This window comes from Caretta caretta, chromosome 6, assembly GCF_965140235.1.
Source record: "Caretta caretta isolate rCarCar2 chromosome 6, rCarCar1.hap1, whole genome shotgun sequence".
NCBI classification, from domain to species: domain Eukaryota; kingdom Metazoa; phylum Chordata; order Testudines; family Cheloniidae; genus Caretta; species Caretta caretta.
Window position 1 is genome coordinate 82,234,737 of NC_134211.1, and position 23,483 is coordinate 82,258,219.

General features: G+C 39.8%; 1 protein-coding gene across 3 annotated transcripts in view; it reads left to right on the forward strand.

Moving 5' to 3' along the window:
• NUBPL (NUBP iron-sulfur cluster assembly factor, mitochondrial) overlaps positions 1-23,483 on the forward strand; it is a 156,420-nt gene that overhangs the window by 38,826 nt on the left and 94,111 nt on the right. For all 3 annotated transcript variants that reach the window (XM_048854229.2, XM_048854230.2, XM_048854231.2), the window contains 2 exons: positions 17,053-17,092; positions 17,197-17,287. In XM_048854229.2, coding sequence (XP_048710186.1) covers positions 17,053-17,092; positions 17,197-17,287 — 131 coding nt within the window. The remainder of the gene's footprint in view (positions 1-17,052; positions 17,093-17,196; positions 17,288-23,483) is intronic.

Here is a 23,483-nt window from a genome sequence, read left to right on the forward strand (position 1 = left end):
CCCTATTAATGCAGCCCAATATGCCATTAGCCTTCTTGGAAAAAAGGGCACACTGTTGACTCATATCCAACTTCTTGTCCTCTATAATCCTCAGATCCTTTTCTGCAGAACTGCCGCTTAGCCAGTCGGTCCCCAGCCTGTAGCAGTGCCTGGGATTATTCCATCCCAAGTGCAGGACTCTGGTGCAGCTCCAACCTGGCCCATTGACACACTAAAAGTATCCTCCTATTTGTCTAGGTCACTCTGGACTCTCTTCCTACCCTCCAGTGTATCTACCTCTCCCCACAACTTAGCGTCATGCAGACTTGCTCAGAGTGCAATCCATCCCATCATTCAGATCATTAATGAAGATGTTGAACAAAACCAGCCCCAGGACCAACCCTTTGGGCATTCCACTTGATACCGGCTGCCAACTAGACATGGAGCCGTTGATCACTACCCATTGAGCCCAACGATCTAGCCAGATTTCTATCCACCATATAGTCCATTCATCCATTCCATACTACTTTAACTTGCTGGTAAGAATACTGTGGGAGACCATATCAAAAGCTTTGCTAAAGTCAAGGTATATCATGTCCACCACTTTCCCCATATCCGCAGAACCAATTATCTACTCATAGAAGGCAATCAGGTTGGTCAGGTCTGACTTGCCCTTGGTGAATCTATGTTGACTGTTCCTGATCACCTTCCTCTCCTCCAAGTGCTTCAAAATGGATTCCTTGAGGACCTGCTCCATGATTTTTCCAGAGACTGAGGTGAGGCTGTAGTTCCGCGGATTCTCCTTCTTCCCTTTTTTAAAGATGGGCACTATATTTGCCTTTTTCCAATTGTCCGGCACCTCCCCTGATTGCCATGACTTCTCGAAGATAATGGCCAATGGCTCTGCAATCACATCAGCCAACTCCCTCAGCACCCTCTGATGCATTAGATCTGGCTGCATGGAGTTGTGCACGTCCAGCTTTTCTAAATAGTCCTTATCCTGCTCTTTCACCACAGAGGGCTGGTCACCTCCTCCCCATACTGTGCTGCCCAGTGCAGCAGTCTGGGAGCTGACCTTGTCTGTGAAGACTGAGGCAAAAAAAAAAAAAAGCATGCTCCTGCTTTTGGCTGGCTCAGTTCTTCACAAGGGTCACCAATAAAGGAAGACTGAGAATCTGGCGCATGTCAAAAACCATCGACCTCCCCAAACTTGGTAAAGACCTAAACCAGGCATCAGCCACAATTAGTGTAACTACAAATTTGTGCTGTGAAAATTCCACACTGTACAGTTTTAGGCTCTTTCCGTGAATTTCCATTTATTTCCTTAATGTAAGATTTCACTTTAAAAAGAAACTGTTAACCCCTCTAGCTGCCAAGAAAATTAACTTACGGTAGACTGAAAACCTTATTGACGTGAACTGACACAAACCGAGGTCTGCAGATGGGCTGAAATAATGGGCCAGGTAGGAGCTGCACCAGTTGACACCAGGAGAGAATTTTACCTGAAAGCTCTAAAGAGATGTGTGCTGTCACAGTAATATGTTAATTCTGAAACTTAATGACTACAGTTCATTTTTGCTGCTATTAACCGTATTACTACTGATTTGGTTTAACACAAAAATCTATTTAGTGTGACTGTAGCTTGATAATAGTGTGTTTAGATTTATTGGCCAGGACATAATAGAACAAGAATCAGAATAATCTTCAAAAGATGTAAATCAGAAAGCACATTAGGAAATAAAAAATAGTGATACTTTCCCAATCTCCATTCCCAACCCAAACTCTGTCTAATGACGAAACCAAAAATATGAGGTTGCTCGTAGTAGATTGTCCCAGTTTGTTTAATTGAATCATCCTTTTTTTTTCATATTTTAATCAGAAATGACATACTAAACAATTTTGATATTTAATGGTCTTCATTAGGTTTCAGAATAAATACTTCCTTAAATGGGGGAAGTTCACAACTGTCTCAGACGCTCTTGTCAACTGCTGGAAATGGCCCACCTTGATTATCACTACAAAAGGTTCCCCTCCTCCCCTCTCTTCCCCCCGCTCTCCTGCTGGTAATAGCTCACCTTACCTGATCACTCTTGTTACAGTGTGTACGGTAACATCCATTGTTTCATGTTCTCTATGTATTTAAATCTCCCCACTGTATTTTCCACTGAATGCATCCGATGAAGTGAGCTTTAGCTCACGAAAGCTCATGCTCAAATAAATTGGTTAGTCTCTAAGGTGCCACAAGTACTCCTTTTCTTTTTGTGAATACAGACTGACACGGCTGCTACTCTGAAACCTGTCTTGAAACTGTTGTTAAAAGTTTGAGTAACAGCCGTGTTAGTCTGTATTTGCAAAAAGAAAAGGAGTACTTGTGGCACCTTAGAGACCAACCAATTTATTTGAGCATGAGCTTTCGTGAGCTACAGCTCCCTTCATCAGCTCACGAAAGCTCATGCTCAAATAAATTGGTTAGTCTCTAAGGTGCCACAAGTACTCCTTTTCTTGTTGTTACAAGCTATCTGCAGACTTCGGTAGATAGATATTATTACTTCTGTTTCACATTGAAGGCTGTTTTTGGAATGACTTGACTTAATTTTGTTTAACTGAAGTTTTGATTTTTACAAGATACAACCTTTAGGAATAAGTAGACTGGAGTTCTTTCAAGCTGACCTAATTTCACCTCCATTACAAATAACAGAATCTTCAGTCAAATGTTTGATATTTTTAGCTCTCAAAATAAGGCTCTGGGAAGGGGAGAGTGATCTAGGAAGGGTGAGGTGGGCTGGCCTCTGAGCAAGTGAGACGAATAACCTTGTTGCTTTCTTCAAACAACCATAATTACAAATTTCTTAGTCTGAAATAGCTATTCTAATTCTTGAGTGAAGATAGATTTTTACATTGGTTGCAAAATGTTTACCTGCTTGTTCAGTTTTTTAAAATTGTTTTACTCTGATACTGTTTAATGCAGGATAATAGTTGAGTGTTAACCTTTTAAATTGCTGGCATTTCTTTTAGATAAATCTGTGCTTGCTCAACAGTTGAACATTTTTATGCAAGTGCACATTTTTCATATCATCTAATTTTTCTAGCTAAGTAGTTGCAGTAGTATATTGTGTGAAACTAAAGTTCTGATTATTTTTAGATGCATAACATTTTAAGTAAAGTACTGTGTACTGTATTTTTCTGATAGGAACATTGTGGTTGTTAAAGGAATATGGTCAACTTGAAAAATCACATGTGTATCTGAACATTTCGTACTCAGCTGACGTTATGAGTGACCTTTAAGATTACTGAAAGAGAAAGATTGGAGGAAATTATTTTTCTCTGTTAGTTTAGTATGTGCATTTGGCAGCACTTTATGTATAGAGGCATTCCTTTGCCGCATTACTGTCATGCACGGCTCTTGTGGGACTGCAACTTCTTGGACTATTTTAGGATTTACAAAGGGAAGTGTGTCAGGCAGTGGCAGTAGCAAAGCTAAAACTGAAAGGGGTAACAGGGAATGTGTGCAGGCAGAGATGGTGGGGTTGAACTTCTTGGTCAGTTTAGTCCTCAAACCCTTTTAAAAACATCCCCGGAATAGAAAAATTAACATTCAATTAAAATAGGAATTTTAAAAAATTCCGGATATTTTAATAAAAGGGTGCTACCAGAATTAAAAATAAATAAATAAATAAATAAAAATTAGTCAATGTAAAAAAGAAAAAAATCTATTTGGCAGTGTCCCTTTAAATTATATATCAAATTCTATAGCCAGTTGCAAGATTAGCCTTTGCTGCGGTGCTGTCTGTGCTTGGTTGAGACTTGGCTTCACAGTTCCCACCTGCTGCTGCTGATTTAGAAGCTCTCGTTCTTGATGCTGCTGACTACATGAAGTTGAAAGCTGAAAAGCTTAATGAAATGATTGTAGCGTAATTGAGAAGCAATCAGTATTATCCAGCACCTCTTGAGATTTAAAGCAGGGTTTTTCCTTCAGTTAGTACAAGAGACTAAAATGTAATATTTTCAGATTTGTAACTAAATCATGTTTGTAACTAAATCTTGGACAGTATATAAGGTGATTGGGTTTTGATATCAAAGCAAGATAAACTGTTGGCAGATTGTTAAAATTAATCTGCAGTTTTGTGCTTTTATTAATACTTTGCATGTTTTCAACAGCTTCTGACTGAATATCTTGAAATCTTTGCATACATGAACGCGTTAGTTTGGCTCTACTCTGAAAAGAGACAGTGTAAAAATAGCAACATGTTAATCAATAAGACCTGTTCTTTCTGTGTTTACTTCTGTAACAAAAATAAGTGTGTGGTGATGGTTGTTTTTTAAACTACTTCTGTTAACCAGAGCTGTATTAAAGCATAGGTACTATATGCCTACCCATCTGACCTGAGCTCCTGAAGTCGCAAGGTGTCAGAATCTCATCTGTAATTTAAAAAAAAAATGCAAGTAACTAAACTTATTTCTAGCCCTTGTGGTTGCGAAGATACCCTCTGATCATGTTTTCAAGTTTAACTGTCATGGTGAATTTTTCCTGACTTGCGGATTGCCTGAAATCCTAGATCTGAAAGGGGTGAACTTGTCTATTCATCTTAGTGAGTCGTTAAGTATGGAAACCCCAAATCTGCAGGTCCCACTAACACCATCCCGGCATAGAACTGTGTGTTACTATTTAATTTTGCTAAGTGCCACATTCCAGGGTGCAGACAGTGATGGGATGTGTCAACACCTGTCCTGCAACCTTGGTAGCCCCCAGCAGAATCCTTTGCTTAGGCCCCACCCAACTAAGTCCTTACTCCTCCAGGACACTCAGCCTGCTTGAAGACAAGGAGCAGGGGTCCAGAGACGGGGAGCCCCTAGTCTGCCCAGAAGATGGCTCTTGCGCAGGTGGCTTCTGCCACTGCCAGCAGGGACAGGATCCATGATGCCAATCCACAGCATAAGGATGGGATTATTGGGAGTGAGGGGCATGTGAGGTATGCTCGGGCCCTGGATTGCCTTAATCTAGTCTTGGTGTTAGCTGTGTAGTGACAGCAGTTATGAGAGATGAACCTGCATTTTGTTCCTTCTTGTGTATCATCAGGAGACTAAAATAATGGTACAGAGAAGGGAAAAGAGACTTCTTACACTTTCTCACAGTACAAGAACAAGGTGCCATTCAAACAAATCTGAATAGGAACAGATTTACAGTTGACTCAGTTAAATATAATTAGCTTGTGGAACTCATTACCACAATACCCATGGTGTCCAAGAGCACAGAAAATATTAAAAAGTTATACTCATTATCCATCTTAATGTCTAGTATTAAATTACACTGGATAGGAATTAAAAAAGAATATAAACCATTAGTCACTAACTCTGGGGGGGAGGGATTTAGGTACATTAGTTGATGATTAACTCTTAAAGGGATCTTAAAGGGATCACCCTCTTCAGCAGCATCTGGAATTTGCCACTATCATCAAAAACAGAATCTTGGACTTGGTGAACAACTAGTTTGAGCCAGTATGTCACTACCTAGAATTACTTAGTAAATTTCACTTATAGCGCTGTCAAGGCTGATTTCTCCACTCTGGCACGTTGAGTGCAGAAGGTGGGGGCCCACATGGATTCTAAAAATTAATATTGGCCACTCCAAGCTGGTATTAAACTACGAAGCTTACAGCTTCTCTCTGACCTTGGGTGGGTAGATGCTGCCAAATGCAAAACCCCTTGGAACCCAGGAAGGCTCACTTGGGAATTCCTTCCTGTACGGTACCCTCAAGCCCTTTCACACCCCCCCCCCTCCGGGGAAGAGCTGAGAAGGAAAACAAAGGAAATTAGCTGTTGCCCCCAGCTAATTAAACAACATATGCACAAACTTCTTAGGACACCAAAATCCAATCCTGTTCTTAAAAAAGGTAAATTTTATTAAAAACAAAAAGAAAGAAAATACATCTAAAACTTAGGCTTTTGTTAGATTTAAAAAACCCACTTACAAAAATTAAACATCAAGAATAACCTTCTTGCGGTCCAGCTTAAAGGTTACAAGCAAAACAAAAACATTTGGGGTTAGCACAGAGGAGTTCACAAGCCAATAAGAAATAAACAGAAACAAACCTAATCGCATCTTCCTAGACATTCCCTAATTTACTTACATATCTGGATTTCAGATAAGCAATCTCTAGGTATGATTTGATGGTTTTTCATACCTGGCTTAAAGCTTCACAGAATAACTGCTGCCCTGTTCCCTTCTTCCCCAGAGAACCACAACACACAGACAAAGGGAAGTTCTCTCCTCCCCCCACCCCCTCCCCATTTTAAAAAGTTCTAGCCCTCCTATTGGCTCTTTTGGTCAGGTACCCACTCCTTTCCTTTTACCTGTGGGCTTGTTAACCCTTTACAGGTAAAGCAAGTGGTGAACAACTACCAAGAGGGATTCTAGAGCTAACTGGCTGGCTGAGTGCCCACAAGAAGGAGCTGTTCCCCATCTCATTTATCATAAGGACCAATACGTTACATCTGTACAACCTCACCGAAAACAATTAGGTTGCACAAGGGCAAATTGGAGAATAATTTAGTTTGCATAACTTTTCTTATGCATCATCCACCATAATAAAGGAAGAAACCAGATTAGCTCTGAGCTTTCAGGTAGAGTTTTTAAGAATGGCAGTCATAAATGTGTTTGTATGTGTACTTGTGTGTCTGTCTGCAAGCTGAATATATTTGATCTAGAATAAATTGACAGGCAAAAAATATGGAAACCCAGAATGCCATTTTTAAAGTCACTTTTTCTCAGTAACATCATAGACAACTTAAAATCTAGCCAATTTAAAAAATAATTTTAAAGTAGTTTTAAATATTCATGTATTCCTGAATCTTTCTGCTAATTTTTGTCATCTTACAATCACACTTTCCTATTTTTAACATTTTCTTGCCCTTGTTCTTTTATGAAACCGTCCCACATACAGTAAAATTTACTGATTCCAGGAGAAACGGTGAAATTTAAGAGATCTCAAGTGTTATTGAGTACATAAACAAATAGGAAAATAGAGAAAATGTGGGTGTTCTTTAATACTTATATGTGTTAAAAGTAACAATAAAGAAGTAAAAATGACACCTGTCTAAAATATTTTTTTTTAGGCTGATAGTGTTTTCTAAGCCTCACAGCATCCTTGTGAAGCATGTAGTAGGTCCGTTTTACAATTGGAGAATCTGGGCTACAAAGACTGACTTGCTTAAAGTGGCACAAAAAGAACTAAGGCATTCAATAAATCTAAAAAAATAATTTTTGGTAGATTTGGAAATACAGCTCAGTTTACCTACCTTCATTTTCATACCATGCTCATCACCAAGGTATTTCAGGGTATTACAACTGTTAAAATACATTTTTAACAGGACCTTTATCTCCAGTTTCCTTTTCTTCTATCAGTTTTATCTTTGTGTATTAATGAATTTATTTGCTCTGAGAGAGCTAACTTAAATAAGTGAGCTTTGCATTTTGTTCTGAAGATGGATGTCTGATGTTTTATAGAAGTTAATTTCAGAATTGCAGTTCAGTTGTAGGTAAGCGCTGTCCACTGCCCTCACAATTCTCACTGTTGTTGTTGACCTTTCTAGTGCACTAGCTGACTGGGGCAGCTATAGTTGTGTAGAGGGAGGTAGTCAGTTCTTCAGGTAGCATGGGCTAATCCAGTAAATGGCTTTTGAATATTTGGACAAAAACCGTGAAATTGGTTGTATGCTGCTCATAGAGCTATGCAGAGTGATCTGCTGCTGAGTAGGTGGGATGCTGCATCTTGAATCAAGTGGAAGTTTTTCAGAGTTGTCAGCTTCATTCCTCTTAGATACAATGAATTAAATAATCAATCATGGTGGTCACTAATTTGTGGTTCACTGTAGCCAAATCAGTTTAATGGAATAACGCTCTGTCCTCTGACCAGCTACAGGTAGAAAAAGGCTTTGGATCCACAAAGACCTCAAGGCTATTTTGTGCATCATTTTGATGATTGGGGGGAAGGCACTTTTGACGGAAGGTACTGGCTTCAGAGAACTCACCCATCTTGTGCTTTTAGTACAAAACCATACATTTCAACTACTTTGAAATGTAGTTGACTAATACACGATCAAAATCAGCATATTTTTCCTACTTGTGCCAGACTTACCTTTGAATCATAATCTTACAACAAGCAGCTGTGTTTTTGCTTTTTTTAACTCTTTAAAATTGAGTTGATGCATTCTGAATTAATTGCTTTTTACACCCAGAAAATGAATGTAATAGGAATTGATTGGGGAAAAAAAGAGATGTGTTATAAAGTGGAAGGGCTGTGGAGGGATTGTAAACTTCTTTTTAAGCTTTTCTGTGTTTTTGGTGATTTGAGTTGATGGTCGGTGAGTGTTTTATAATTGGGGAAAAAATCATAATGTCAAAAATGAGCCTAATTATTTCAGAAAATTAGCATTTCATAACTTCTTTAGACTTCATTTGGGGATTATATACTACTTTACCATTAGGAAGCTAAAGCTGAGCAATACCTCATATATAGTCTTACTCAAATGCTTGAAGAAACATAAGAAGCCCATGTAAGGCGCACTCAAATTTGCTGCTCCTCTTAGAAAGGGAAGGGAAAAAAAAGGATTGGATTCATTGGATTTAACAGTGACAGCACACAATATGGATGAGAATTGCTATTTAAAGCATGATTTGAAATGAAAAATGTTTGTGTTCGTAGAGAGCTAACAGTTTCATAGTTATGAAAAGGAATGTTTATGTTCCCTAAAAAATGGCATTGTATGAGTTCTTTCCTGTTCACTGAGCTTCATGAGTAATAGATTTCAGAGTAGCAGCCATGTTAGTCTATATCCACAAAAAGAACAGGAGTACCAATTTATTTGAGCATAAGCTTTTGTGGGCTACAGCCCGCTTCAACGGATGCATAGAATGGAACATATAGTAAGAAGAATATATATACAGAGAATATGAAAAGGTGGAGTAAGAGGCTAATTTATTAAGATGAGCTATTATCAGCAGGAGAAAAAAACTTTTGTAGTGATGGCCCATTTAGACAGTTGGCAAAATGGTGTGAGGATAATTAATTTAGGGAAATAGATTCAATCTGTGTAATGACCCAGCCACTCCCAGTCTCTATTCAAACCCAAGTTAATGGTATCTAGTTTGCATATTAATTCAAGCTCAGCATTTTCTCATTGGAGTCTGTTTTTTGAAGTTTTTCTGTTGCAAAATTGCTACCTTTAAATCTGTTACTGAGTGGCCAGAGTGGTTGAAGTGTTCTCCTACTGGTTTTTGAATGTTATGATTGCTTATGTCAGATTTGTGTACATATATTCTTTTGTGTAGAGACTGTCCGGTTTGGGCAAAGTACATGGCAGAGGGGCATTGCTGGCACATGATGGCATATAGCACATGGGTAGATATGCAGGTGAACAAGCCCCTGATGGCGTGGTTAATGTGATTAGGTCCTATGATGGGGTCTCTTGAATAAATAAATGGACAGAGTTGGCATCGGGCTTTGTTGTAAGGTTAGGTTCCTGGGTTCCTGGGGTTTTTTTGTGTGGTGTGTGGTTGCTGGAGAGTATTTGCTTCAGGTTGGGGGCTGTCTCCCAAGATCTGTGAGAGTGGGGGATCATTTTTCAGGATAGTTTGTAGATCTTTGATGATGCGTTGGAGAGGTTTTAGTTGGTGGTTGAAGGTGACGGCTAGTGGCATTCTGTTATTTTCTTGGTTGGGCCTGTCCTGTAGTAGGTGACTTCTGGGTACTCTTCTGGCTCTGTCAATCTGTTTTTTCTCTTCAGCAGGTGGGTATTGTAGATTTAAGAATGCTTGACAGAGATCTTGTAGGTGTTTGTCTTTGTCTGAGGGGTTGGAGCAAATGCGGTTGTATCGTAGAGCTTGGCTGTAGACAACGGATTGTGTGGTATGTCCTGGATGGAAGCTGGAGACATGTAGGTAAGTGTAACGGTCAGTAGGTTTTCGGTATAGGGTGGTGTTTATGTGACCATCGCTTATTAGCACTGTAGTGTCCAGGAAATGGACCGCTTGCGTGGATCGGTCTAGGCTGAGGTTGATGAGTAATAGAGATTCTGTGGGACAAATTCTGCCCGCAGTGCCACTGTGCCACTTTTATTGCTCTCCTTGGCAATGCACAGGTGTAACTGGCTCTGTAAATGGAACTTGGGAAAACAATTCTGTTGGTGATGAAGCAGTGTGCTCTTCTTAGCTGTGTTGTCTGTGCAGGGCTAATAGGAATATGGAGTGAAAACTTATTTTAGTCACTGAAGTGCACCGATATGACTAAATACAAGGAGCAGATCTGTTGAATAGGGAGGTCCCTATTTCTACAGTCATTTCTGAGAGAACTGCACTTCGAGAACATTATTGTTGGATAACGCTATTTTATGTTTCGTTGGGTTTTTTTTTCATTATATTAGAGTATATACAGGGGTATCTTGATGGTTAAATAACACTATTAATGCAGGATATAATGGCAGTGCTTCGGTTCCTTCTGTAGTCCTAGTCCAAGCCAGACTGTTAGTGAGAGAACTGAAAATACCAATTGCAGTACCTTTGCGGTAGTACTACATTTACATTGATAATATAGTGTGAAACCAAACCTAAAGTCTCAATTAGTCTAACTTCCCATAGACTATTTTGGCCTTCTGGCATAAGCAACTAAAGTAATGGTTGGATTTTTAAAATTTGTAACTGGATGATTAACCCCTCTTTGGGTGCAGCAGTCCTCACCTCTGCAGTTGATTGGTGCCTCCTGTGTCCTCCTGTGCCATGCCTTGGAACTCTTGTTGCAGCCCACCTTGCCACTTTCCCTCTTGCCCTTTTCTTTTTGTGTGTGTGTGTGTGTTTTTTAATTGTAATCTCATGTTTTCCTTTGTTTATGATTTTGCTTTCTGTTATTTGCTCCATATCTTCTGTTCTCCTCTCACCTTCAGTTCTGTTCTGTTCAGTCACTATATGTTGTATCTTTTCCCTACTAGACAGCATGACTGTGTGCATGTTGCCGTAGAGACTAGTGGGCCACGTTTAGAGAGCCGCACTCTCTAGCATCAAGTAGAATGTGCAGGTAGCAGGCCAGAAAGACAGGTGCGCTTCCCCTGAAGATTTTGGCGCCGCCCTCAGATTGAGAATCGCTGGCCTTGGGGTATTTCTTTTTATTTTTCCCACAAAGTATAAAAGCCAAGGAGACAAACACTATTGTGGCTTGAAACTGGGCCTTTCAGATACTTGATGGGGTCGAGCCTTGAACAGATATGGTGTTGAAGTCTGTCATATTTCCCCTTTTATTCTTTTTCCCTTTGAATGGCTTTACAAATCTGTATTCTTTTGTCTCCTGATTTTTTTACTTTTCTCCCTCTTGTCAAAACTCTTTTCTTTTAGTTATGTCCCAAGATGTCAAATCTCCCTTTAACTTCCACAGCCTCATGTCTGTTTTCTTCAGTCCTTTTTGTAGTTCTTCCTGTTTAGTCTCTCATGGTTTGGAGCCTTCAGATCCTTGACTTTGCCCAAAATCCTCTGTGGTAAACCATGATAGGCTGCCAGTCTTGGAATGTAACTGGAAATTCCTTTTTGGATCCAGGAAAGCAGCAAGTATGTTTTTTCTCATTCTTTCAGACAGATGACATCCGAGAATTGCTGTTTACTGTGAGTAATATACAGTGTTGCAGAAACTGGAATCCTAATTAAGGTGGTGGGGGAAGAATTTACAGTCACTGCAGTACCAAATCAGACATTTTAAAAATCATGTGATGCAAAATTATTCAAGATTTTACAAATGGAGAAGGCTTAAAATCTGCTCCAAATAGCATGTACAGATAGTATATTAACTAAATGGATGACTCATATAGTCAGTATTGCTTTTATGTTACAGAATACAGCGTATATGCTGCAATATGTCATTCACTCCTTCACTGGCATTGTGGCAATGACACAGTTTGTCTTGTAGTAAGAGTCTTTTGTGTTTTGAGTGATGAGACATCCTGGAGATGTGAGGAGGTGGGAAATAATGACCTATATTATGATAAACTCAGCTAATGAAGAGCTCCACAGAAAGCTTTTGTTCACAGTGCAGTGGATTCCTAAGCTTCAGTATAAACTTTGAACAAATACTAGCCTGCTATAATTTTTCTTAAATGCATGTAGAGAGGTTACTGCATGATTTTTATTTAAATAAAATGTTGTGGTAGAGGAATTAGTACTTTTAGTCATAAATACACTGTTAAATCTACAGTTACTACAGGATCTCATGTATAAACTAGCTAGTTTTAAGCATTAAAAATATTGTTTAGAGACTTGAGGGAAAATACATTGAGAAATGTAACCATTGGTGCTGCATTTCTTACAGTAGTTTATTTTTACTTTATGCCCAGACTTTTTCTCCTCACCAAAGGAAAATATTAAATAGCTTTAGTAAAGCAACAAAACTGACCCACATTTCTGAGATGTTTTGTTTATAATCAACCAGTTTTGAAGTACTTTATTATGAGTGAAAGGATGAGAGAAGAAGAATGGCTCAAGTCTACTTCACCACAGACTTCCTGTGTGATCTTGGATAAGTCACATAGTCTCTGTGTGTGTGTGTGGCTTGGTTCCCCATCTATAACATGGGGATAATAGTACTACCCTACTTCACAAGAGTCTTGTGAAGATAAATATATTAAAGATTGTGAAATGCTCAAATACTACAGTAATGAGGGCCACACAAATTCATGCGATAGAGCACAAGAGATAAACACACATCAAAGTACGGCTCTGATACCATCATGGGACCTCAGTAGGCAGACCTGTATGCTTGCATGGAATGCCTTTTGAAGCCAGTGGAGCAAGGTGATTATGGACTTGATTTCAAGACCAGGGCTTGCTTATTGCTCAAATGGATTTGGAAAAAACTTGTCAGTTGGTATAGCCAATATAAAATTACCGTATTTTTTTTGGTATCTAGACCTCTTTATAGGAAAAACAGTCCTCCTTTCTTGTGTTTGCTGTATCAGTTAAGGTGCTTTTATCAGGTGCTCTCCTGGAACTAGATAAACAGATTGTGAGTTCCTTATTCTCACTGGTGGGCTGTTACTTGCACAAGTACTCGTTGTCAACAGGAGTATTCATGTATGTAATCACACATGGTGAGTTAAAACTACTCTACATGAAGTTAGTCAAGGTATTCTCTATCTTCTGAACAATGAGACCAGCCATGTTTAATGAGCTAAATCATTGGTAGGTCAATAAAATACCTACTGTACATGGTGAGTATTTTTGTAGTCACACAGATGTGTGTGGCACAGGTGGAGCTGGTAGATCCACCTATAGTCAAGATTGTCTAACACTTTCCATTATAAGACCTTGTTTTCAGTTGCCTGTAGCATTGCCAAATTTTAACTGTTTAGGCTGAAATTTTTCACGCAAGGTGTCTGCTTCAGGCTGAATTTTTTGGGAAAGTTTCAACTAAAATGACTTAGGTATTTTTAAAAACAAGGTTATGTTTACAGTTTATGGTTTAGTGGTATCTAAAAATGAGGATGCATTGTTTTCCCCTATTATTTCCCCTATTTCCCCCTCTTTTACACTGAAAAGCCTTAACACCTCATTCTTTGGAGCAGTGACTTGAAATTCAATATAGGGGGTTTTGCTTTTTGTTGCTCCCATGAAAATCTGCCCAACTTTGGCCAAGTTGTAAACCTCTGAAAAATCTCAGTTTGCACATGCTCAGAGTGAATGAACATGGTGCATACTCAGGCTGATCAGGACTTCTGTAATTGCTCCTCTTGGAAGCTGGAGGGCTGCTGTGGTTCCAGGCACCAGCACTGAGAGCAGGGAGACTTGTGCTCTCCATTCTTCCCCTGCTGGTGCCCAGACAGCATAGAGAAGGAGCAAGGCGCCTGGCTCAAATCCAAAGGGGTAAGGAGCTAAAGGGGGAGGGGAGGTGAACAGTTGGGCACAGGGACATGGGCTGGGGATGAGCTGTTCTCTGTAGGACCTTGCCTCGTTTGGTGTAGAAGTTGGAAAGTGTATAGTGAATGATCTAGGATGGTTTTGTGATTAAGGCAGTTGGATGCTGCCCTGGAGAACTGGATTCTACCCAGGCCGCTATCACAGAGTTCCTGTGTAATGTTGGGCAAGTCAATTGCATCAGAATTTTCACAAGTGGCAACTAACTGAGTGTTCCTTATTTTAAGTGTGCCCACTTGAGATGGCTGGAGCCAAATTTTGCATAAGTGTTAACAACTGCAACTGAAGTTGTCTGGAGGGGGTTTTGTTTTTAAACATATAATGTTATTAAAAATGCTAATTGTGCTCAAAACTACTCTTGGCATGTCAACTTGGGAGTCCCAGATAGTGGACATTTCTAACAATTTTGGCCTTAATCTTTGTCTCGGATGCCTGTCAGTAAAATAGATATAATAAGACCACTTCATCTCACAGGGATGTTGTGAACATAAATTTATTAATGTTTGTGAAGCACTCACAAGCTACAATGATGAAAGTCATAGAAAAGCCCATGAAGAGATGAATAATTTTGTATTCCTTGCAGGGCTTGGACAGTATATGTTAAATAAGCTCTGGGGCCACACACTGAATGATGAGGATAAAAAGAAATAACTACTCATTCACTGAGCATGGTCCATCCTGTGCACTGAATGATGAAGCATCCTGAGGAACAAATGGTATATGATCATGTAATTAAAGACTCTATCGTAATGCATGCACACAAAGGGACCAAATCTAGATTGCATAGGCAACCTTAATTCTGGTATTCCTGACTTCTGAGTGTTTGACTTTGCAAACTTTCTAATATTTTTAGTGTAGTCATACATACAACACGTGATTATCCCTGTAAAGAATATTGTTGGTGTTGTTTTAAGTTGAAATGCAAAGGCTGGGAAGATTAACATTGTGAAATAGTCTTTTCAAGATAGTAGTAGCAGGGATTGCCATCAGGAGCATATATGTGCTTTCCAGTCACTTGTTTAACTATTTTTCCACAAAATCAAACTCCTGTGATGGCAAAAGTCTATCTATCTCAGCTACATGCTATGCTTCCTCAAAAGAGATTTGCTACATGTGATGGTTCTCAGGGTACACAGGAGTATGGGGAGGGACAGCTCAGTGGTTTGAGCATTGGCCTGCTAAACCCAGGGTTGTGAGTTCAATCCTTGAGGGGGCCATTTAGGGATCTGGGGCAAAAATTGGGGATTGGTCCTGCTTTGAGCAGGAGGTTGGACTAGGTGACCTCCTGAGGTCCCTTCCAACCCTGATATTCTATGATTCTATCTTGTTACCCCCCTGCCTCTAGTGAGAGGTAGCCTTGCACATATTGGTTGGGTGTTAGCTTTCTAACTCCACCAGCGTGTTAGCCACTCGCGCACTCTTCTCTGAGCAATGGCAGCCCTGTCTTTGCCTTACAGATTAACAAGAGATGCACCCTTGTACCTGAATTACCTTTGAAGCATTCCCCTGTGATGTCCAGCCCCTGACGCTAATATTCACAGAAATCCCAGATTCTCTGCTCCCAAAGAAGCAGTGTATCCCAGTTTTACCTTAAACCACTGCTCCTGAATAACACACAGCAGTTGTAATAAAACAAGATAAAGTTTATTTAAGAAAGAATAGAGAGTGGTAGAAACAAATGATTACAGTATAAAATAAAATCATAAAATGGGAGGTAGGGCCTACATTTATTAATAATTACCTTTTCCTTCTAATAAAGTAGGTTTTCATTCCCAAAGTTTAATCTGTTGCAGAACTGGCTGGCTTCACCTGAAGCAGGATCCAAACTTCCATAAAAACCACCCCTTTTCCACAAGGTGTTTCCTCTCCTCACTCTGTATTACACTGAAACAGTCCTTTGTGTGTCTTCATAGACAGAGAGATCCTGTGTGTAATAATGTTCCTTTTTACTTCCAAGAAGTTTTGATTGTTTGCAGTTGTCTCTGATGGTTTACCAGTGCTAGTTTTGGGATGGAGCAAGGCTAGACACTTGAGACTCGCATTACATACCTGACTAACCAGGGAGGAGCGACAACTTCCTCCTGCTCCAATTAGCCATCATGTATTATTCCACCGTGACTAACTTTTACATCCAAGTCTGTAAAGCATAGTTTCAATGTAGTTACATTGTTCCATCAATATTACTTTTATGCACATATCAGAATGATTGAGTCTTCACAAGTTATGAGCTTTCTGTAGATACCTTACATGTTATCCCTTGTGGATAAATACTCTGTAAGATATGTTTGGTGTTCTCGTCATCTGAGATGAGAGTTTTTTGCAAAGAGGGAGGAATCTTTGGCAAGGGGCCTCTGGGTCACACCAGGGTGTTGCATTCATCGGCTATATTCATATCATAACTATTCATTATAAGGTAGACCTCCTGTACTCACCATATACAGCTTGTGATTAACAAGTCCTACAGGTTTTGGTAGAAGGCTAACAAAGGAAATACGTAAGGTATCGATGATTGATCACATGGTATCCTGGGCAGACCACTTGAGAAAGCTTGATCTCTTTTTGCATAGGATGTCGCAGAAGGCGTGGTTGAGTTGGTATTGATGCCCTCTAATAGAGATATATCTGACGGCTGAAGCCTGAGCTAGTAGAGATTGAGGGCAGATCTACACTTAAAAAGCTGTGCTTCTGTAGTGCTTTAGTGAAGATGCTACCAAGCTGTTGGGAGAGTTAATCCATGTCCACAAGAGGTGGTAGCTATGTCAATGGGACAAGCTATCCGGTCAGTATAGCGCTGTCTATGCCTGGGGTTAGGTAGGTATAAGTACGTCGCTCAGAAGTGTGAATTTTTCACACCTTTGAGCGATGCTGTTATACTGATGAAAGTTTTTGTAGCTTAAACCTGGCCTCAGATTCTAAGAAAGGGATGGGACTGAGAACTCACCATCATGCAGATAGCTACTTTGAAAATGTGGCTAGATAGAGAGAATACTGGAGGAGCTGAGGCAGCTCCTACTGCTGATTTGGGTGAAAAACTACCTCAGTAAGACTAGATGAGGAAGTATGTATTTATGAATCTAAAGTAATTGCTTAGTTTTTTAAAAAATCGAATAATTTTGTTTCTATTTTAGAAAACTTAATGAGACCCCTTAAGAACTATGGCATTGCATGGTGAGCATATGTTTTATTTTAAATCAAGCTACTTTACAGATGTATTTCAGATAATTTTATTTTGTATCCTGTTTGAAAGATAAATTTTTGCTTTACTGTTTCAGTATGTCGATGGGTTTCTTGGTAGAAGAGACTGCACCAGTTGTGTGGAGAGGACTCATGGTAATGTCAGCTATAGAGAAATTGTTGAGGCAGGTAAGGTGTTACCTAAAATGTTTTTTTTGCTTGACGGAAAAAAGCGCCTCTGAAGGCTGAACTCCAAGCTGAGCAATTGTTGAAAGAAATGCCCTTTGTGTGCAATGTTTGAATGTGTGTTGCACATTCACAATGTTTCAAATGTGCGTTTTCCATGACTTAGTGTTTTGCACTGGCTTTTGGGTACTGCAAAAGGGAAAATATGCTTTATAGTAATTAACTTTCTTCTTAATATCAGTCACTTCAGGGGAAATTTCAAAGACTCAAATGACACTTAACTCCCCTTGAAACTTGGTGGGAGTCATGCTTAACTGTTAGAAAATCTATTCCTTTATGTCCAGTTGAAAGTTGCAGGATTAATACACCAATGACAAGGAATGTGCATAAATAAAATAAGCATACCATTAGTGTGGAAATGGACACTTGTGAAAATAGTCCAGTGTAGGAGCAGAGTTCAGAATGACCCTGCTTCAGTCAGATACTTAAACATATGCCTAACTTTAAGCTTGTGAGTAGCCTCATGATATCAGCGTTTTCAGTGTCACTGCTCATAATTTTCTTGAATGGATGTTCAGAGCTGAGACTTTATTTCTGTTAAGAATTAAAATCTCTGGGTATTCCATTCATTTTGGTTCCTATACATTCAGTTTATGTATTGAATTTAAAACAGGTATCTTCCACTTAACTATGGTGGGCTTTCAACCGTATTGAGGGTTAGAGAATTGAACCTAAGCATTAGGAAAGAGGAAAGGTAAAACTTGTTGCATTTCAGTATGCTCCTCAGACAAAGCTGTGGTAGGGGCCACGCATGCTTAAAGTATTCAACTCCAATGTTTATATCTTTTCTGATACTTTTTGTGGGTTTTACACTATTTTTTAAAATGGTGGTGTTTTCAGATTTGACTAAATCAGATGTAGATATTTGAATATGAATACAAGGAACCATGCATGTCTTTAGGACCTACTTTCTTCACACGTTTGTTTATTTACCTACCACCCAGATAGGGTGCTCATGTGTATACTATATGAAAATCGTTAGACATTGTCTCTGTGTAATGCAAATTTATCATTAGTTAGTTAATGTATTCATTTTCTGGTTTTGACATTCGGAAGATGGGTGGCTTTTTTGTTTGTTGGCAGACATATTTTCCCTTCTCAGTATGAATGGAACTGTGATGTACTAATGAACTAAAAGAAATGCATTAAGGCTACATGTTTAGGCTTTTGCATAGTGGCCCACATTGCTCACTGTTGACATCTATTTCAGTGATTTAAAAAAATACAGCTAAGCGACTGCAAGAGTTCTGCTTGACCTCAGCAAGTTCTTCCAAATCACTTCATTTCCAGCCTGTTCCCATCCTAGTGCTGTTGATTTCCCCTGTTTCTGGTACAGGCTTCACAATAGGTCTTTGTGGTTAACATCCCACCAATCAGATAAGCCATAATTTAGGGGGAGGATATTTTTCTGCATTAATAATGTGCCAATGGCTGGGACAGGCAACTCCATCTCCTTGGCATGCTGTGTTGGTTAAGATCACAAAAGCTACAGAACCTAAAACTTCAGAGATGATGCTGAAATCAGCACCTGCTGTATTCACAAACCAGTCTCTGGGAGGCCAAGGATTTTTGGCAGGCAGACCATTGCTATTATTTCAATCATTGGTGTCGCCAAATGGGAAGCAGATGCCAGTTTCCTTTTCCAGGGTGCTGATAATGGTATATAATGAGTTGGTTGTTACCTAGCAACTAAAGAAGCAGTTGCACTCCAGCAGATCCTTCATTAGGAATGAAACATAGTTCCTTGACTATGGGGGCATTACTGATTTTCCTGAGAATGGAATTTTGCTTTTGAATGAGGCAGGTTTAAACTGCTAGTGGTTTTTGTTTTTTGGCAAGAATTTTCTTGTGTGTGCGTGTGTGGACTAGTCTCCATTAATCCTCCATAAAAAGAAATTGTTGACTTCCTCTCCAGGAAAAAAGAAACTTATAGATCACAGGAAGCATCAGTAGATTCCAGTGAACACGTAGTTTTTAGTAAATTACTAATAAATTAGCCACCTTGACACGTGCTATTTTAATACCTTTAAGAGGTTATGAAATTTCCTAGTCACATGATTACCAGTCAGTCTTGAGATCGGTTTAATTGTAGGGCTGATAGAGCTGTGGTCGGGGCACCTAAATTACAGAGGAACCGGACATTCCATATTATTATTAAATATGGTAGTGTTCCATTATACATTGGAAATTATATAGTGATATTTAGGGGTTCTTAAATCTCTCCCTCTAGGACTTGAATTCTCTTAATCTGTCACGGATCAGTTCCAGCCATTAACTGTTGTTCAACAGGATTATTTTTTAGTCTGAGGTTTGATCCTTTGCAGGAGATCAAAATTCTTCTAGTTGTTTGTATTCACACTAATCTCTTAGTAGTTTAAAGCACGTCCTCAAGAAATAGCTCATTCTCCCCCTTCACCTACAGATAAACAATCCAAATTACTCTCTTAATCAAGGTTTATAGTATAATATATTGAATTTAAGGAGCTCCCAGACATTCAGACAAGGAGATAAAATATTAAGTAAAGTTTCTGAGATAATTAAGTCAGCCGGCTCTGAGACTGCTAATGCATTTTATGGCATCAAATAGAAAAAGTTCATAGGTTTTCCCATTAAAAATAGGTAATACTGTTTAATGTTCTTTATCAGTTTGAGTACAAAACTTACTTATGCATTCCGGTGTATAGCTTTGCACCATTAAGTACATTTAACAAGCTCTTATTTCTTTTTTTTAATATACAAATAAACTTGATCCACAGCATCTGTTCAGTGCTTCAGAAATTCCAGTGAGGAATCAAAAGGTTTAGGGTGCAAATTCATTATGTGATGATGGATCTGGACAACTGTATTGATGGTACTTAACCACCTTTTGTCTGTCTCTCCCATTTTTTTGGAACCTCTATGGTTCACGGATATACAATTCTTTTTTTTGTAAAGTAAATTGTGTTAATAATACTTAGCACTTACTGTGTATAGCATCTTACACTCTCACATTCCAAAATTCTTTGCAAACATCAAGCCTCACAATAACCCTTTGAGGTAGGGAAACTAGTGTTAAACCCATTGTAAATGAGGGACACACAGATAGGTTGTCCAAGGGTCTCGTCTCATACATAGTATGTAACAGAACCAAGAACAATGTGATCTGTGTTACAACCTGGCCTACTATCCCTCTGTAATGTCACCTGTATGTTGCAAGTGGATCTAATTCCTTGTGCTTCCAAGCCAACTGGGTCTGGGCAGTTTCTAGTTTCTAGTTTGAGCTCTGTGTCTGTAAGGCACACTCCCAGGTGCAGACCTCTTCTCTGAGCCTGTCCTTGGGACTTGGGACTCCACAGTTCAGCCACCCCAGACCCTGACTTCAAAAGGTCCATCCCTAAAGTTGTTTAAACATTCTCCTTCATGGGCCTCGGAGAGCTCATACTCTGGTATGAGGGCATATAGGGAGAAATGGACCCGCCACCACTCCAGTTCTTTATCAACTGCCTGCAGCTTGAGACAGAGCATTATGGTATCGTCTAGCTAGCCCGTGGCTTGCTACACCTCTTGCTAAAATTTCTGTATTTTCTTAGAATTTTTTCTTTCTTTCTTTACTTTTGGTTTAGCACAATTTCTGCTTTTGAAAAGGAGAGTTTCTGCCCTTTTTTTTTTTTTATGCTCAAATTCAACATTTGAATCGTTGCCTCAAGTGCAGGTTATGCCCATGATCCTAAGCTTCAAAACCTGCCAGACCTGCCCGTAGATCTTTCCCCGCATTGGTGGACATTCACTTCGCTTCCCAAGGAGTTTCCCATCCCCTCCAAATGTAAGGTCAGCTCAGGTTTTAAGAGCAAATCTAAGAAATTCAGGGTAGGACAGGCTCAGACTTCTGTTAATGGAGTACTTGCTGAGACTCATGGGATCCAAGTCAGGCCTCTGTACATCAGATCCTCGGAGAGCTCCAATTATCATCTCTACTGCTACGATAAGCAAAGAAGAGAAGGCCCCTTCCCCAGAATGGAATAAGGGAAAGGAAAAGTCATTCCCTTGATCTGGGTCTCAGGAGACCTCGCTTCATTACGGGTGCTGCTGAGGCACCTGTCCTCTCCAGTACTGAGACCACAGTACTGGCTAAGAAGACCATGCCACTTACTGAGAAATCATCTGGTAAACTATATAAAGTGATGCTTATATTGGCACCAGATTCTGTGTCTGCAAGGACTCCAGAGCTTGGCCTAAATTGTTGTTGTAGCCTGCTGCAATCACACACGAAGGACTTACCAGTTGTACTTCAGTACTGTCTCTGGTACCACTAGATATTCTGACTCCCAGTGTTTCCTATCCAGAGTCCCTGGTACTCTCCAGTCTTTTGAGCCGTGTGCCCTTTCAGCTCCCGGAAGAGCCTGAGTCACTGTTACTGTGGGGTACCAAGAGACACTCCCCACTGCTACTCTCTCTTCTGCTGGAGCCTACTTACCCTCTGCTACCAACTTGAATGATGTCTTGCTGTCTGGTACTGTCACGGCCTCCAGTCCCTAATAAATGCTTTGAGGGTTCACAGACACATTTCTGGACAGTATAAACTCGACACCATCCAATAGCTTCTTATCAACAGCTTCCGGTACCTACACAATTACAGGATCCCTTTTGGCTCCCACTACTGGCTCTTCCACTGGTACCAATACCATTTCCCTTCCCCCTCCCGCCCCCAGTTGACACAGTAAATGAGTCCTCCTCAGATTCAGGTGTGTCTAAACAGCGTTCCCCTTTTCAATCTCCTTTAATCAGGGTACATTCTGATGACGAAACATTTAGCAGGGGATACACTTAACTCTGGCAAGGACAATATTGGGGTCCTGCCCCTTTCTCTTACATCCCACCAAAGTGAGCTGCTTGAACCCCCTGTACCACTTATGGTGACCAGTTCTACAGGGTGCCATCTCATAAGAGGGCAAGTCAAGAGTCACAACTGCCGTCCTTTAGTCTTTCTACACAGCACACGTTACAGGGGTGAAAGAGCCGCCTGAGGAAAGGAGCCTTCCCGCAGATCTTCCAATAGGCCACACAATCCCACAGGGGTGGGCTACTCTATTGACTCCAGCCAGTAGGCCACGCTGTCCCGGTGGAAGGGCCGCTTATTGACTCTGGCCATTGGGCCCCGCTGCCCTGGGAGGAAGCACTGCTTTATTGACACTGGCCACTAAGCTGTACTACGACATTTGATAGGGTAATGAACGAGGGACCTAACTGGCTGCTTTTCAGTTTTTTTCCTCCTTCTCGCCGTATGCGACCTGCACCTAACCCTGCAACAGTGCTTTACAAAAATATTGAGAGGTAACCATATGTCAACATAACTGTGAAATGTAATAGCTATAATAGCAATGGTTTCTTATTGTAGGGGGAAAAATAAAGCAAAGCAAACTCCAGTATAGTTAGCAACAGAGCTTTGCATATCAAATTACTATTCATGTTGACATTCTGTTGTTATAATATTATTTCAAGTCTGTTTTTAAAGAAATACCAGTCATTGTTTTGTTGAGAGATGATCAAAATATTGCCGTTACAATGCATTCCATTAACATAACAGTAGTCATGCAATATTTTTGGTTAGTCATAACTTACCATAGTAATCACAGATTCTAGTTACTAAAGCATCCCACGCTTTCAATGTTGTCATAGCGTCAGGTGAAATGCTAAATTCGTTCTTACCCTTTTCCAGGACAGTAAAAGTAATATATATAATAGGCCCTTCAAAATTCTTCAGTGCCATCACACTTGTACAACATTAAAGTTACTAATCGCCATGTTACCAAGGCCTTTCATTCCATTATTATGAAAAGAGGAGAAGGGCCAAATGAAATCTGTTACTGTAAATAAGTTTAAATTCAAATCTCAACTTCTGTTGTTTGGGTTCATCTCTAATATATATTAAATGCAAGAGATGCAAATAGTTGTGTTTAAATAAGATGGCCTGCTTGGGTGTATGTGTGTGTTTTTATTTAAAAAAAAAAAGGTAGTGAAAAAGATAATATCTGACAGTCAGGTGTTTAGTAGGTTGCTAAAGTTGAGCCACACAAAAAGTACAGAATTTTAAATTAGTTGTATGGGTGTGTGAAGTCTAGCAGAAAGACTGCCTGACTTGCTAGACTCCCTCTAACTATGT